The sequence below is a fragment of the Colletotrichum gloeosporioides genome (genome assembly GCF_011800055.1).
Source record: "Colletotrichum gloeosporioides strain Lc1 chromosome Unknown consensus_6, whole genome shotgun sequence".
Taxonomy (NCBI): Eukaryota; Fungi; Ascomycota; class Sordariomycetes; order Glomerellales; family Glomerellaceae; genus Colletotrichum; species Colletotrichum gloeosporioides.
Window position 1 is genome coordinate 39,258 of NW_025544651.1, and position 16,311 is coordinate 55,568.

The 16,311-nt window shown below is 51.4% G+C and overlaps 8 protein-coding genes across 8 annotated transcripts; 3 read left to right on the forward strand and 5 right to left on the reverse strand.

Moving 5' to 3' along the window:
• Nucleotides 1-863: 863 nt before the first annotated feature.
• On the reverse strand, nt 864-2,231 carry GCG54_00014415 (Acetyltransferase pyr8; the record flags this gene model as incomplete). Its single annotated transcript, XM_045414250.1, has 2 exons — nt 864-1,368; nt 1,426-2,231. The coding sequence occupies 2 exons, from the start codon at nt 2,229-2,231 to the stop codon at nt 864-866; spliced, it is 1,311 nt and encodes a 436-aa protein (XP_045270828.1).
• Nucleotides 2,232-2,565: 334 nt separating this feature from the next.
• Nucleotides 2,566-4,847, reverse strand: GCG54_00014416 (uncharacterized protein; the record flags this gene model as incomplete). Its single annotated transcript, XM_045414251.1, has 5 exons — nt 2,566-3,043; nt 3,101-3,700; nt 3,753-4,171; nt 4,220-4,425; nt 4,487-4,847. The coding sequence occupies 5 exons, from the start codon at nt 4,845-4,847 to the stop codon at nt 2,566-2,568; spliced, it is 2,064 nt and encodes a 687-aa protein (XP_045270829.1).
• A 697-nt stretch (nt 4,848-5,544) lies between these two features.
• On the forward strand, nt 5,545-6,924 carry GCG54_00014417 (uncharacterized protein; the record flags this gene model as incomplete). The annotated part of the gene is made up of 4 exons (XM_045414252.1): nt 5,545-5,872; nt 5,929-6,356; nt 6,411-6,580; nt 6,633-6,924. The coding sequence occupies 4 exons, from the start codon at nt 5,545-5,547 to the stop codon at nt 6,922-6,924; spliced, it is 1,218 nt and encodes a 405-aa protein (XP_045270830.1).
• A 643-nt stretch (nt 6,925-7,567) lies between these two features.
• GCG54_00014418 (uncharacterized protein) lies at nt 7,568-8,121 on the forward strand (the record flags this gene model as incomplete). Its single annotated transcript, XM_045414253.1, has 2 exons — nt 7,568-7,783; nt 7,927-8,121. 2 exons carry the CDS (start codon nt 7,568-7,570, stop codon nt 8,119-8,121), a joined length of 411 nt encoding a protein of 136 aa, XP_045270831.1.
• Nucleotides 8,122-8,248: 127 nt separating this feature from the next.
• On the reverse strand, nt 8,249-9,735 carry GCG54_00014419 (uncharacterized protein; the record flags this gene model as incomplete). Its single annotated transcript, XM_045414254.1, has 6 exons — nt 8,249-8,346; nt 8,411-8,821; nt 8,875-8,939; nt 8,992-9,109; nt 9,160-9,529; nt 9,583-9,735. 6 exons carry the CDS (start codon nt 9,733-9,735, stop codon nt 8,249-8,251), a joined length of 1,215 nt encoding a protein of 404 aa, XP_045270832.1.
• Nucleotides 9,736-11,847: 2,112 nt separating this feature from the next.
• GCG54_00014420 (uncharacterized protein) lies at nt 11,848-12,430 on the reverse strand (the record flags this gene model as incomplete). Its single annotated transcript, XM_045414255.1, has 3 exons — nt 11,848-11,893; nt 11,960-12,075; nt 12,182-12,430. The coding sequence occupies 3 exons, from the start codon at nt 12,428-12,430 to the stop codon at nt 11,848-11,850; spliced, it is 411 nt and encodes a 136-aa protein (XP_045270833.1).
• A 1,179-nt stretch (nt 12,431-13,609) lies between these two features.
• GCG54_00014421 (uncharacterized protein) lies at nt 13,610-14,265 on the forward strand (the record flags this gene model as incomplete). The annotated part of the gene is made up of 2 exons (XM_045414256.1): nt 13,610-13,815; nt 14,085-14,265. 2 exons carry the CDS (start codon nt 13,610-13,612, stop codon nt 14,263-14,265), a joined length of 387 nt encoding a protein of 128 aa, XP_045270834.1.
• Nucleotides 14,266-14,834: 569 nt separating this feature from the next.
• GCG54_00014422 (5-methylphenazine-1-carboxylate 1-monooxygenase) lies at nt 14,835-16,187 on the reverse strand (the record flags this gene model as incomplete). The annotated part of the gene is made up of 1 exon (XM_045414257.1): nt 14,835-16,187. One exon carries the CDS (start codon nt 16,185-16,187, stop codon nt 14,835-14,837), a length of 1,353 nt encoding a protein of 450 aa, XP_045270835.1.
• Nucleotides 16,188-16,311: the final 124 nt, after the last annotated feature.

A 16,311-nucleotide genomic window follows, 5' to 3' on the forward strand; every position in this document is an offset into this window, starting at 1 on the left:
TTATCATGCGAATACGAGGTACGCGTTTCCAGAGACCCTTCACCTTGGTTGTCCCCGATATGTTGGGAGGGAGAAAGCGTTGGTGAACATCCATATCATACGCTTCCAAGTTTGCGTCATCTTCCTCATCGATCTCAGACGGCTGATTGAAATAACACTTTGCAGTACCCATCAAAACTCCAGTACGAAAGTAAAGCTTCTTTCTGCCGAAAATCTTTCGGCGCTTTTGGCCACACAACAAGATGGCGCAGATTGCCTCGAACTTATTCAAGAGCAAGATCGACAAGCGATATTGCGGGGCCTGCGGGCATTAGGAGGGAAACACAGTGTTGCGATCGAAGAGAAGGTTGCAGTCTCTCAAAAGGGTGCAAGCCCAATGGAAAGGCTTTTGGGGCAATCTCAGGTCGTGTCGGACAAGCAACGTGTCACGAGCAGCCACCATGCAACGAGGCCAGATTCTGATTGACTCCACGGGTACAACCAATCAATTCTAGTCCTGCATGCAGGAACCATAGAAAGTCCATACACCATTAACACATTCAAAATGTTGCCATTGAAGCCTGAAAATGCAATCGCTTATGTGAGGTGCAAAATGTCGCCCATCAGCGTTGTTCACCGCTATTTCCCTCATTTCACCGCTGAGTATTCTTAGGCACCTGGCCACCTAGGCACCCAGGCACTTCCCTTTTGGTAATCATTCAGTGCCTTGAAAGCTGGTAAGAATGTGGGCAACTAGGCAGGCAACGCAAGCAGAAGCCGCGGGTGGCAAATTACATTTTATGGCCAATCACGAGCCTAGGCAGGTTTATTTGCTGGTCCTCATATGCACCAAAATGCTTTCTTTTTCCATTTCCTCCACGGTCCTAAATTTGACCACCAATCGTGTATTTCAGCACGAGGCCGCCACCAAACAACAAGACGTTCCCAGCAACTGGCCCCATCATATTAAGAACACTGAACGGCACCAGCCACTTAACATCAACAGGCTGCCGGACAGCATGATACAGATACCATGGCGAGGTGACGGTGAGCCACGTTGAAACCCAAATGTAGCCTACAATCTTATGCCACAGTGGAACGTTCTTAGAATCTTCTGCACCCGAAATGCGGCGCCACACTTCCTGAACCCCGTCTTCAAGCATGATAGCCACAGCAAAAGAGCCGAAGAAGGCCAGTGTTGGTGCTTTAAGGGGTGGCTGCCAGCAGAACATGTCGAGCATGACGTGGACTAGACCCGAACCCATGAAGACCAAAGCGATGTTGAAGTAACGCTCCAGGCGTGAGGGTCGAGGAAGGCGCAACAGGTCTCGGCAGAGGTAGTTGCTGACTGATGTGAGAAACCAGCGGCAGTGCTGGTGCCAAAAGATGCTGCATATGATGTGAGTTGCAAGACTCCAACGCAAAGACGGTGTGAGATTTACTCACCTCCAAAAGCCTCGGATTGTGTACGAATCCCAGATGCTTCCAAAGAGAGGTGGCCAGTCCTCCGGAGATGTCATTCCACTCACGACAGCAACTACTGATAGAACCCGATAGAGAATGTCTATAGTTACCCTGGCCGGCGCTAGCCATGAAATCAAGCCAACCGCTACACGGGCTCCCCATTGCTCCCCGTTGGCGTTGATATACAGAAACTCTTTACCAGTACCAAAGAGCTTCTCTGCATCTTCCGGCGATGTGTCCAAAGAAGAGAGATACGTGAAGTCGAGAAAAAGATACTGCCAGAAGAGGACTTGCAACTGTCGCACAACCCACGGGCCCTTTCGCAGCTTGCCGTTTTCTATGTGCTTGTCAAGGCTCTGCGGAGACGCGTTGATGCGTGAGATCTGCCACGGCGTGCCGATGCCTCGCAAGTTGAACATCAACCCAACGACGCCGTAAAGTTTGCGACCAAGCCCATCCGACGACTTGTAAATGTTCGCCTTCATGAAATCTCCGGCATCGAGACGCGTGAGCACCAGGAAATTGCAGCATTGCAGAATGACAAGACACAGTTGTCCAATAAAAACGCTGTTCAGAACAAGACTTGTCGTTGCGCCGGATAACTGCTCGAGTAACCGTCTGGCGATGAAGGGGACGACCGCAATCCAAGCGTATCTTATCACGGAGCCAGGGCCTGATTTTGGCATCGAAATGAGGATTGCCGCCGAAGGGACGCAAACGCCGAGAAGGAGGAGTGCCGCCTTCGCGCAGCTGATGGCCGGGAGTTCTCGGTTGGAAGGCGCCATCATCGTTTCCAGTATGGCATTTCGAGTCGGTTTAGTATCGTGAGCGGTGAGGCGCACAGGCACGGTTTGAAATCTCCTGGAGAGTGAGCGTCGTCTTTTTATCCTGTTCCCCTGACTAGGTAGTGTGGGGACAGGACAGGGAACACTGAAAACGGCGACTCCACGTTGGCTGTCACTGTTCCTTTAAACCCTTTCAGTGTCGAAGGAAGACGCGCGCTATGGGACTTTTGACCTAGTGTAGGATCCTGGTGCGCTTTTCCCGAACGGCTCAAGTGCTTACCCCAGCGGCTTCCTGCAGCCGGGTTTGCTGGTTTTTTGGCAAAAGCCAAGACCCACATCAGTAAATTGCCATTGTCCCATCCAAGCCAAGGCCATCGTCGTCTTCCCAGAGAAGACTCAAGATCAGATCTTCCCCGCCAAAATCCAATGTGCCTAAATCGAGCTGAGGAGCGAGGAGATTCTCGGTTGCAACTGAAGCTTCTGCGTGCACGTTGTAGTTGTGATCTCTGGCAGGGATCCGCATTCTAGCGCCGTGCCGGCTGCTCTCCGGGCTGCTTGATGTGTTGATTGAGAGCAGTCGTTCGACATACGGAGCGGCGGATTTGTCGCGCCCATGTGCAGAATGGTTTCGGTAACTTTCGAGAGCGTGTGAGAAGCTCGTTAGGACGCGATGATACTGTCCTGCTTGCGGACTCAGACGTCCAAGGAACTCTAATACTCGCAGTGTGTTGCGAAAGGCGGCTCGGTTGTTTGATCCTGTGTCTTGGTCAAGAAGTGAGAATCCAAGAATGAGACCCGCGGCAAATAGCCAAGCCCTGACGATTTATCAAGATTAGCAGTGCATATCTCAATGCATTATGGTTGCAACATACTTGAGAATGCACATGTTTCCCATGATCACGCCAGTGTCTAGTGCATCGGAGCACATCTCAGCCATGTATGCGGCAGCATCGACGCAAACTTTGGCCAGCTCAGCCGTCTTTTCGTTGTCTTCATTTACCAGACAACCGTCAGTCATCACCCCCGCGTCGACTCGACCATCAATCTGAGGCATGATGTGCTGGATGAGGAACTCTCGCGTCGTCGTGATAATCCCAAAGTAATATGTACAAGCGACGTGAATGTTGCCGATTGTCGTCTCTCTGTCCGATGACGGCCGGGATCTGGTGGATGCATGCCTCAGCCCTTGCCGCAGTGCCAAGGGTAGGTTGCTACTCCAATCGCGGATCTCCTCTAAAAAGTCTTCAGCTACCTCGAGGCCGAGATGGCCTTTGTCGGTGAGCTTCTCTACTATTCGATTCATGATTGGGGAGAATTGGCAGGCTGCTGCGACCGACTGGCTTCGATGGTTGGCAGCTACCAGGCTAGTTGAAGAGCCCCCGGTATTGCGCCGCGGCAGACTGTTGGTTGGTCGTCCGAGAATTGAGCTGCAGACTACGTCGAAAAGTCGGATGCTGCGGTCTATGCGAGACCTGTGATGGATTGTCAGGGCCTCCGGACACAGTAGGGGTTGGAATAACTCACCTCAAGCTCCGCTCCGCTTCCGACAGGGACTGGAACTGGTCCGACATGTGCAGGCCCAATACTGACGCCGCTTTGGTTGCGACGCCGAGATACATGAACGCTGCGTTGCGACGGCAGGCGCCAAACATGTAGAACGCCATCAACACGAAGCCCCGCCCCATGTTCAGTGTGAGATCTGTCAAGAAGCCCTGGAACGAGAGCTTTCGCGCTTGGGAGAAGTACCGGAATGCTTTGGGCATGTCTTCAGGTCGGCCTCGGCATTGCGCGCCAATGGCAATCATCATGTACAGACATACCCGGCCCTCGACGTCTGTGGCGAAGCCGGTGCTGGAACTGCTGACGCTCTTCTCCCTCGGATGAGTTGCGTCTACGAGGGTGTCAATCTCGGACTTGTCGAAAAGGTCCAAAAGACCGCTCGACTGTAGAGTTTAGCCATTGCGATGAACACATGTATGAGAGGTACTCACGGCATCTGAGAAGAGTTGAATGAGTTCTAATTTCTCCTCATCGCTCATGTCGTCCTGGAAGCTGTCTGGTTGCTGAAGTGGCACCTGCGCCTCGAACATGCGATGGCCATTATGGCTGATGGTGAAGCCATTGGAACCGAGGATGTTGCTGAGGCTGCCTCTAAGAAATTGAAGAAACGAGATAGCCGAGGCATTGCCGACGAAGACTAAGAAATAAGTTATCGTCAGTTGATTGAATTGAACGAAATGGGGCCTTCTTGATCTTACCTTTCTCCCCGCTGCATGTGTGCATCATCACCGGCCGAGGACCTGGCGGTGCACTCGTCTTATTCAATTCCCTCGCATTAGAAACACCTTCACGGTTTCGCGATCTCGGCTTCGTACGCCGGTGCCTCGGTGAACTTGGCCCATCACTACGACTCTCCAAACTGCCTGGCGTAGCCTGTCGCTGATCCGTTCTGCGACGCGTTCTCGCGCGTTCAGAGTATTCGCACGATGCCCCGTTGCCCCGATTCACGCAGGGCGAACACGGTGATCCTCCGTCGCATCGTTTCTTGGTGGAGCGGCACGCGATGCATGCTTTAGCCGACCGCTTCCGGTCCTCCGGTCTAACCGGTGGGCGGCCCATAATGTACTGAAGGTAGGCGGGTCCGTTCAAGCCGAGCGGATACGGGAAATATGGGGCCGGGCGCTGGCCCTGGGAGGTCGATGTTTTGGAGAAGTGGTGCGGTGGTGCAATTGCCGCTTGACAATTCAACCGAAAAGACGTATGATATTGCAATTCTTCGGATGGAAAAATGACCCTCCAGAAATCATTCTAGGAGGGAAAAGACCCCGTAAGACCGCAACACCGTAAATCCGTATGTCAGCGGCGGAAGAGATAACTTAGTGAAGCGCCATTGGAAGATGGCTTATCTGAGGATATTGGGAGGGTCGTTGACCGGGATGTTTGCACTTTGTGGGTGCTCGGCCCGCGCACCAACCTCCCCATCCGCAGGTTTGTAATGCGGCACGTACGAATGGAGCTGTTTGACTAGCGGCTATGTTAGTTACGAGTTGGCATTGTTCATCGCTATTTAGTGTGAATCAAGAATGTCATTTTGCAACCTAAACCACGATTTCGGCCGGCGCTCGGTCCGGAACACTAATACTGGGGGATAAGTTGGAGAGGCTTATCGCCACATGGGACGATCATGCGTAGTTGGCTTGATGTCAACTACGGGGAATATTTATTGCACTTGATACCCATCCTGACTTGAAGCGCGCCTCGGCTTACCACCTTATCTTTAAGTACTGCACCGGATCAGAACACAGGCTTCTCAATCATGCCTTACGCCGACATCACCAAGCCTCCCAAGCCCCTGCCTCAAAACCATCTGGAGGCTGTGGGGAAGGGCATTTCTCTGCTTCTACCACTGTCACGGCGAGGAACTGGCCCCGGCCTCATCCTGCTTGTGCCCTCCCTTGACAAAGCGCTCGATATCGAAGAAGGAGTACCCTCTTTGCCAGTAAAATGGGCTGAAGAGGGGTACACCGTTGTGGCTATTGAGCAGGGAGCGATGAAAGGAAACGCCTTGGAGGCTTTGCAGGCGGCAACAATAGCTCTCAAAGGCAGCGATAAATGCGAACCCAAAGACGTAGTGGGTCTTGCTGGTAAGTCAATCAATATGTGCTTTGTCGTTGAGTTGCAGTGTCTGACACAGCTGCAGCGTATGATCCAGAAATGTGGAACTCGATTGCAACATCAATCTCAGACTTCCCCGAGATCGTCAGTGCCGTGGTCTATGCGAACAGCTCCGACAAGAAGTCTCTAGCCCCATCGCCGGTACCTGTGGCATTCCACTTTGCTGGGAAGTCCGAAGGGGATGCTGAGCGCTCAAGCACCCGCATGGAGTACTTCTACCCAGCAGCAAAGTCTCACAAGTTTGCGACGCCGTTTCAGGACCATTTCCACTACAACACCGAGGCCCTCTCTCATACCCGCAATCTCACGCTTTTAAAAGGGCAGATGAAGAGCCCGATATTTGATTTGGAGGCCATTTGGGATGAACACACGTGGTATGAGTTTGCGGATAGATCAGTAGAGCACACCATGAGCACAATGGTGCAAGAGCCATACGTGAACCACGTTCCCACAGTGGGTGTCCTTGACATGTAGCGTCGGAAGGTTGATGACTGACTGTTCTCCCAGCTCACCGGTGGTGTCGGTCGCGGCCCGCTCACCGATTTCTACCGCCACAACTTCATCTTCAACAACTCAGCAGACACCGAGCTTGAGCTCATCAGCCGGACGATTGGCATCGACCGCGTGGTAGATGAGTTCATCTTCAAATTCACCCACGAACAGGAGATTGACTGGCTGTAAGATGCGCACTCCCCAGCACTCGGACGACTTGACTGACCTCTTCCCCAGACTGCCCGGAGTTCCTCCGACGGGTCGCTCAGCAGAGATACCTTTCTCGGCGGTCGTCAACATCCGCGGAGATCGGTTGTACCACGAACACATCAGCTGGGATCAAGGGACGGCGTTGACGCAACTCGGGCTTCTGCCAGAGTATCTTCCGTTTCCTGGCGGAGAGCTGGAGTACCGGGTTCCCGTCGCAGGGCTGGAGACGGCGATGAAGTTGAGATCTCGCCACTCGGTGCAGTCAAACGAGATGTTCAACTTCAAGACGAGGAGCCAGAAGGGCTCTGCACAGCCATAGTCCATAGCCATTAAATAGCACACAAAAGTTGCCCAGCCATTGTTCCTGCCTGGACATGGGATGTTACCAAAAGAGAATACGGACTGTCACCGAATTGTGAAGTCTTACTCTCTGCAGGCTCAAAGAGATGGCCAGCAGCATCGTTTAAGTCCAGTTTGATGATTTAAACGTGAGTTTCTTGGAGAACTGCGAAGATGTGTTTCTGATAGTAAATATGTTTGATTGTAAGACATGACGTATCTGGGTCTCTCTGGACTGTTAAAACTTGCTCTCAATACCTTGTGTTGCCCTCTTTGTCTTCTCTTCTCTTGCTGCGAAAGTGGGCTCAGGGCTGTGTGAATATGGCTGTTTTATGTGAATGTCAAAGGCTTCTGAGCACAATTGACAATTCTGGAAGGAATTCTATACATTTTCGTTTTGTTCTCGAACAATACACATCGCCTCCGCATTTCACGAAATTCACATTTATATCTTGAGCTTCATTCGGCCTGCCGTCTTCCAAAACCATCAGCCTTGAGCAGCCCATGAGTCTTTCCTGGTCGTCTGGCTACTCGTTTATCCCTCACCCTCTCTAGATATATTTCTACAAGTCAGTCCCTCGGAACGTTCGGGTCACCTCAAACTGCGGTCTATCATGTCTAAGATGTTCGACCTCAACCAGCTTACCAATGGCGTGAGCCCGAAAACAGATGGCACCTCGAGCAAGGAAGAGCTCATGGGCGTGTATGAAAGGCTTAGAGATGAGCCTGGCCTCAAGGCCGTCGTCTCTGCGGACGATCATGAGCTCCTGGCCAAGATGTTCCTTGATAGGAAGAGCCTGACGCAAGAGGAGGGAGAAAAGGCAGCGGAGGATGCTAAGGTAAGTTACTATGCTATGATTTGCTGACTCATTCCTGGCCACGACTTTAAAGTCTGGACCTGGTGGACGGCCGCTTTTACCAGAAGTCCGAAGGCGGTTGATGTAATTCTTGTTGCAATGAGATTTGCTAACAAAAGTTTCAGAAACTATGGCCTGCTTTGGTTACACTTGGCATGGGTCAAGTCCTCACAGGAAGAGTCATGCGCATCATCTCGGAGGTTGCTGCTAAGCTACCCGAGGATTGGATATTCGAAGACGAAGCGATGGGTTTGTGGTTGTTTCTCATGGTGCGAGAGGCTGAGAAGCATGAGGGGGACCAGACTCCAACCGTTGACTGAATGGGCGGCCGACTGGATGGCAACTCGTCTCTCACACTGGGGAACCTGGCTAGAATACGTTGTTGGAAAGACATTGTTTCCAAGATATGTATAAACCTAGACCGGGGCGAAGCGGCTGATTCGCATGTTAGTTGAAATTCAATGGGATAATCAGATCACAGTGTTTCCACAATGTCAAAGTCTCACGCCGCAATCCAGTCTCGGGGCGGAACCAGAGTTTCTTGGCTGTTGGTCTGATCCCCAAAGACCGATCATCATGGAATAGGGTTGTTGTTTTATTACACCATACGGTTCATGCGGTCCATGCGATCCATCCGGCCCATCTCGTAACTTTCATTATGCCCATCGTAATCACTTCTCGTGTCGTACTGCACCACCACCTCGTTTGTCTTGACGATCTTGCCAAACTCCACCTCTTCCTCATCTCCGAGGATGCTCTTGTCGCTTCGGTCGTCTGCGAGCTTGTCTTTCCTTCTGACGGAAGGCTTTCGTGTTGTCGTCGTTACTGTGACGGTGTTCGTACGGGTGATGCCACCGCCGATCTGAGACCTGCCTGTTCGGGTACCGGTGGATCTGCCGTAGTATTTGCGGGCGGTGCTGGCGACATCGCGGACGAGGACGCGGAGAACGGGGATGGAGGCGGCGGCAATGGTTACGCCGGACTCGCAGGTTCCCCAGATGACAAGATCACTGCCGTCGTCTATAATATTGATCAGTCGAAGTCATTGAAGCATGCTATGCAGGACCACTTACACGTAAAGTCACCCGACAGGAGAGTGGGGATGGTCGTGCACTTGACGATCGCAGTTGCACCGGCACTGGAGATCGATCTTAGCCGGAGGTCTGGAGGAATGGAGCGATTGTACCCACAAGAGACCCATACTCATGGCGATGGCAACGCCGATCTTCTCCTTCAACTTCATTTGAAGGCCCCAAACCAACTTCCAGGGCAGCATTGCGAGGAGAATATCCATCAACGCGGAGTATCCTAGAGTTCTATTAGAACATGTGCACAACATACTCTTACTGGCAACATACCGGCAGCAAAGACACCGTAGTACGCGGCAACTTTCGGATCCCAGCACTTCCCAGGGAGTTCAGGGTGCCAGTACTTCTCGATCGGCGCACATTGAACCCAGCCGGCCATCGCGTTGAGTGCCATCAGCAGGTTCATGCTGACGATGGCGAACCAAATCAGATGTCGTGTCCAACCTTTCCCTTCGATCCTTAGAAGCGTCATCGCGAATGAGGTCTTACTCCATACCGCTGCCGAAATCGATATCGTGCTGGAAACCTGGCCATTTAGGCCGATCGCCGGGAGGTTGACGGGGTTGATTTCGAAGACATGCTTGCCGAAGCCGAGGGAAACGTTGACCGAACTCAATATCGCTGTGATCAAAAGGGCGACCTGCTCAATGTCAGGGTCGGCTCATGATCGGGAACGACACTGATCGAACTCACCCATGATGCTATGAGCACATGGTCATCCCACCACAGACCTCGATGCTTCTTGAACTTGCAGTACACTCTCAGAGAGAGGAAGAAGGCCGCAAGTGCAACCTGAGACCAGACCACCGCATTGATCGTCGGGCCGTAGTCTGCTGGCCGCCCCATTTGACCAGCCAAAGGGGTGAAAGTCGTGATAGACCCACGCACGTACCAGACGTCAAAAGAGGGTTGATGGAGGAAACAGACCAGCCGTTAAACGAAGGACGCGACGCAAAAAGCGGAAAAGGGAACGTCAAGAATCGCAACGCAGCGAGCGATGGGGTATCAAAAGGTAAAATAGATACAAAAGAAGGCAAAAGTGGGAAAGAAGGGAACGTAAGATGGTCGCATCCACCGGGCGTGTGGGGGATGCCTCTCGAGATATGCACCATCGGTCGCCTTGGCTATCCACTCTTGGTCCTTTCAGCCTGGCCGCCAGACCCTGCAAGCCCGACATAACCATTCCACTGGGCTGCAGATTGGCCCTTACCTGGTCTCGCTCCCGGTATGGAACACAGATGCCGGTGATCGACTTGTAAGGATGAGACGATGATCACGCAAAGGTGCTGACTGGATGTAGGGTTGGCCCCGGTTTCACGTAAGGAAACCGGGGAAAAAGAAGGATGGGCTTTCTAGAAGAAAAGAAGCACAGTCACTCGTCTCAGCGTCTGCGGTGGTGGCCTTTCCATGTGGCGTGTCAGGAAGGCGGAGTCCAGCAGCTGGGCATGACAGAATGCCAGAAGCCGTTCATAAAGGGGGAACTGGTGTCTCTGCGTGGTGGTGTACGTGCTGTCATGGATATCCTGTTCCGTATTGTGGGGGACGAACGACGAGACACTAAGAGAGGCTCATGACTCGACATGCAAAGAAAATTGGCCGTGTTCTGTCACTGCTGCGGGCACGAAGTCTCTTGGCGGAAAAGGGAAGTTTGGGGGAGAACCTGTGGTCTTGTCTCTGTTGTCCTTTGCTCGGGTTCGGTGTCGAGAAACATTCGCCGTCAAGTTTTACTTGCCGAGAGTGGAAGGGGCCCCGGATTGGGAAGTTCGTCGTTTGGGATAGACTGCGCCTCGCGTCTCTGTTAAACTGGCCGCGGGAGCAGCCCCGGCAGGGGTCGGGTAGGCGATGAACCCGCCCTAGCGCAGTAGTCAAAAATGATGGCTTAAATTGATGAGGAAGGTTACATTGACGTCCATCTAAGCTGTGCACGTCGCATTCTGGATGCTGGATGCTGCCCCTTAAAGTTAGGCAGACCGGATGGCAACCACAAGGCGTGCTGCGTGCATGCGGCCAAGCCCTTCCCTCATCACCCCCCTCTCTGGAAGATCACCGCGGGATCGTATCACGAAATTCAGAGGAATCCCATAATCTCGCGTGGGCGAACGCAAAATCTGCCGGACGTGAGCTGCTTTGCCGTCTTTCCCAGAAAAACCTGGCATTTCACGATCTGTGCAGGGATGTTGCCCGAGTCAGAGGCTTTCGGGCTGCAGGACGGGAATCGTCCGCCGCCCCGAGACCGGGTCATCTGGCAGGCGCATGAGCGGACGTCGTCTCAGAGTGTCAATGCGGACAGGGAATTAACCTTTATCGCTCATCGCTCATCGAACGAAAAAAAAGAGAGCCCCGGCCACGATTCTTGCCAAGAGGTTGCACCGCTGGACCAATCGTATGGTAGGGCTGGGGTGACGGGGGAACTGTGTTTCAACCGATGTTATTTCGTCACCAGGTTGCTATTTAGGGGAAAACAGGTGGGTTCCAGTTTTTCGGTGTGGCCGTTCTTGTTAAATACAAGCACATTGCCTGCTGCTTCAAATTCCAATTCCTGATGTGAATCTGGCGTCTTGACCAACTGCCACGAGCTTCTTCCGTCGGTCGGATGATCTTGCGCGCTGAAACGCGACATCTTTGCTCTGCTTGGAACTGTTAACAGCGTCTTATGGACGGGCTACTCCGGCGCAGCCATTGGAAATGATGCACAATTGATTCGGTTTTTAGATTTTCTTTTCTCGCGTTTCTATTACGGATGCATCACTCTTGGCTTAAATCCAAAAGATTGACTCCACGGCCTGGCTGGTTTCCAATTCCACTTAGGAAAGACATGACTTATCAAACCCAGTGGAGCGATGAAGCCCAGGTCAACTTGCAACACCGAAAATTTTGACATTGACAAAATGAATTCTTGACAGTTTGCAGGTCGTTTGCGTCAATGACCCAAATTTCCAGTATTCCTGACACCCTGTCTCATAACCAGCCAAGGTCCTCGCAGTAGCCCTGATTAGGATCAGCCCTAGGTGAAAGGAGGCTATTAGCACAGGGCCACGGACGAGTTATTTGAAGAGTGGCAAAGACTTACATGTATTCCCAGTTCCAATAGCCTGTTTGCCCGCCGTGTTTACAACCGTATGCCTCCTTTCCCATGCCGTCCATACACTCTTTGGTTTGGATAGTCTTCGTTCCCCAGTTGATGTACTGAAATGCGTCAGTGGTGATTCTATGGTTTAGCTGGACATTGATTCGATGTGCAGTAGGACAAACAAAATATTTTTGGACCAGGTTTCATCGGCGCCAGCCTTACCTTGAGCATAAAATCCCACTTCAGCCCATCCTTTTCTTGAATGCAAAAGCGACGTTCCTCCCCCTTATGCCACTTCATTTTGCCGCTGCCCGCAATAGCGTTGCAAACAATTTCCATACGAGTCTTCTTCTTGAGTTCTTTTATCTCCTCCTTCAGAAACTTGCCCTTATCGGCTGTCATCCCCCCGCTGAAGCACATTGCGGCCACGGTAGTAGCGGCTAGGATCATGAAGATTGCGGCTGGTTTCATCTCGGCAGTACGGGGATGCTGCGACAGTATTTGCTGAAGATTGAGGCAATGTTGATTGAGCTTTGAGTCCGAGTGTCTGGTTGATGTGTATGATGGTGATGACAATGTCCTACATAAATACAGATACAAGAAGCTGCTTGATAGTGAATGACCCGGTATTCCATGAGGTACTGTTGCATTCTCTAGAATCATATCAGACGTCGTAAACATAGCCGAGTGGCATTGCACATTGCATTTCGCATCGCAGCTAAGGCTGAGTAACCCAGCTAACAAAGACAGACATTCTTGAATGATTGTTTTCATTTTACATTCACTGGCGACTGAATTACCTCTGAGGGGGTTGGCAAATCTGCCGAGTTTTCAGTACTTCGTTTGTGTCTCCCTATTCTTGCCAGATTATGTCGCCTTCGATCACGTCATAACCATTACACACGAGGGGATAGAACCAAGGATGAGTGGCCTCGAATACGAAACAGATTCTATCAATACGGCGGTAAACTAAGGAAATATTTGATGCTAAGGTGATACCACATTTCACCTCCAAGTCTCGTGATCGTAAGCTCTGTGGATCTCTCCACATGGTGTCTGACAAAGAAACATAAGCTAAGTTAGGGCGATGATGGTCGCTAACTTTGAGTCATCATGTGTTACATTGAGATAACGCAAGGAGACAAACTGTTACATTAGAAGCTATATTGTGGATTATCAGTTGAAGGAAAGAACAAAGAGTCTATCTTTTATCGGTTAATGACCTGGTTGCTTACCAGGAGCAGTTCAATAGGATATCGCGCCCAAGGGCTGGTGTGCACGCATGACCCCATTCTTTGCTACGATGTCGCCAATCCTGTCGTGGCTCACGCCATGAAAACCCTCATGTGTTAGACTTTCAGGGGTTGTTCCTTGCCAGTCTCAACGCCCATTACCATTCTCATAGTGGTAATGTTGATGCCAATAATAGACCAAAGACAGTAGGAAAGCCGGATTGCCTTTGAGACACATGACAGCCCTAGTGAATTGGGTAGTATCTTGGTGTTACTAAGGTCACCTAAAAGAACCACAGCCAAAATACTTAAAGAAGCTGCTCTAGTCTAAAGACTTAGGAATTTGTGTCTGCAGACCATCTGAGCCTCAAGAATTTGCTCTGGAGTTAGTCTTGTCATTGTTCGTGACGAATTCAACATGTATCTGTCTTGGAAAATCCTTATCGCAGCATTGATTTCCACCACAGTGGCTGGAGTCATTCCCACGAGCGACGGCACTCACTTGAACGAGGAATCGGACCTCATTACAAGCAGTCAGCAGGATCTCGTTACTCAGGGAGCAGCACCCACAAACGAGGAAGTCACCAAGCTAGCCGTGGCTACGGCCCTTGTGGAACGATCAATGTAAGGTATCACTCATTAATGAAATCTTTCTATCGCTTTCTGTTGTATGAAGGATAGACCTCTGATCATGATTGAAGTGATGCTTCGATTGAAGCATCCTCTAGAGACACGGATACGATGGGCATCGGCAGCAACCCAGTCATTGACGTGGTGAGGGAAAGCCCGGAGCCAATGAATGATGCCCAGTCATAGTAAGGTTTGATTCCGATGTATGCGATTCGCCATTGAATATTGCAGTGCAGATGAACTGATCACATCTGATCCGATAGCGATGTCATCGTTCGAGACCCTGATGGAAGCGGTATGACTAATATTACAATGGAGTTGCTTGACAACAGATCCCTCGATTGGATGTGGAATATCTCAGGGCTAAGCCGAAGGATGATATTCTGTGTGAGCACCCTCCCCCTTTTCGAACCCCAGCAGATGCAATCGGGTATGGCGGGCTAATCAAACTCGACCTAGATCGCTTGCATCGCTCATTGCAGGACTCTCGACATTCACAGGATTATCGGCAGGACTGCCCCAGAGCAGATAAAACTATAGTGAGTAGATTGAGACCTCCAGAGTAGTCCAACTGATTAAACAAACGAGTAGCTGCGTTTTTTCCAGATGCTTTGCAAGTTGGGCATGTGGAATTCATGAATCTACGGATTATGACAGCGTGTTTTCGGGTGCCGGTCAATTCGCACCTGAAGAATGCGAAGGTGCTTGTACTATCGCGGCTTATTACGACCCTTCTTGGCTGTTAGGAAGACGTGCCGAAAGTTCGTGCAAGAACTGTTGTAGGTGACCGTGGCTACTCACCAACTGAAGCCGCACGGTAGGTATTTATCATGCCGCGAGGTTTCTCCTGACGGGCATCAATGAGGAGAAGGCACGAGTTATGGCAGATCCATGGATGCATAGAAGTACTTGACTGATGAATCGATTTACGGCGAGCAACATGGCGTTGCACATCAAAGAGTGCATCTTACTCTTTGATATCATCCACACTATTAGAATGTAGCTTAAGAAGTCTACGAAATCCAATCCTTCGGACTGCTCAGCCCCAGTTCTTGACTCATTTCAGCTGTCTCTTTCGCTTTCTTGTTGACGCTTTCCATCTCGAAACCGGCGACCTGCTTGTACACTTTACCGATACTCTCCAATTCTTCCTTTGGGACCACGTCGTAGACGTTCTCGAAACCATCTGGTGCTCGTTCTTCACATAGTTGAAGAACGTGGTCGGGGCCATTGGCGCGGTTTGCCATGATAATTCTAGCCGTGGCCGGGAGCCTCTCTGATTCGTAGGCTTTCAGAGCTGCCTCGATATCGCCGACACTCTCGGTAAGAGTTCTTGCCAGAGTCTCCGCGTCGATGATGGCCTGAGATGCACCGTTCGAACCAATGGGATACATGGCGTGAGCAGCATCTCCAAGAAGAGTAAGTCTGCCGAAACTCCATCGCTCGACCGGATCCCGATCACTCATTGGGAACTCAAACACCTTCTCTGTGTCGTCAATGAGACTCTTCATATCGAGACCTCCACATTTCCATCCGTGGAAAGGCCGCTCAAAGACGGACTTGTCCACAGCCTTGGTCCAATCCGTTTTGGGTGGTGTCAGGTCTTCATCCTCCTTGTCTCTGATTCTGAGTTCCGCAATCCAGTTCACCAAGCTCTTGCCCTTGTCAGCGGACCGTTGGCTGATTGGGTATGCGATGAACTTCTGGTCGGCATGACCGGCCCACACCATTGATGCTCCGGTCAAGTAAGGATTACGCTCTAAGCAGCCGCGCCAGAGCATACGACCAGAGAAGCGTGGTGGTCCTTCGTTCGGGTAGAGGATTCTTCTCGCTGTCGAGTTGATACCGTCGGCAGCGATGAGGAGATCGCCTGTCACTTTGGACTGGTCTGCAGGCGCACCATCCCTTCGTCGTGAGAACTCGGCAGTGATACTTTCGTCATTTTGAGAGAAGCCGGTCAAGGCGTGGTTGAGTGTGACGGCACCCTCACCCAGCCGCTCCTTGACTGCGCTCAGAAGCAGCATCTGGATCTCTCCTCGGTGAATGCTGAGCTGCGGAACAGCATAGCCAGCTTTGATGCCTCTCGGCTCACTAAGAATTGGGTGACCATGACGGTTGTAGAAATTTAATTCCTGAGTCTTGATGCCTGTCTTTTCCAGGGCTTCAATCAAGCCTAGGTTGCGAAGAATCAGCACGGCCGAAGGCTGGACATTGATTCCGACACCAAGCGTTGTGAGTTGCGACGAAGCCTCGAAAATGTGGATGTCGGTGAATCCGGCGGCGTGGAGCGACAAGGCCGCGGCAAGACCACCAATGCCGGCGCCGGCGATGATGATCTTGGGCTGGGGTAGCCGATGGGATGGCATGGTGTCGGCTACGAGACTGAATTATACGCCAATGGTTGCAGCGACAATTGTGCTTAGATGCAGTGGCAGAACTCAATTGAGAAGCTGCTTTGAAGCTCGAAGTGACGTCGCTCCCGAGTTCCGA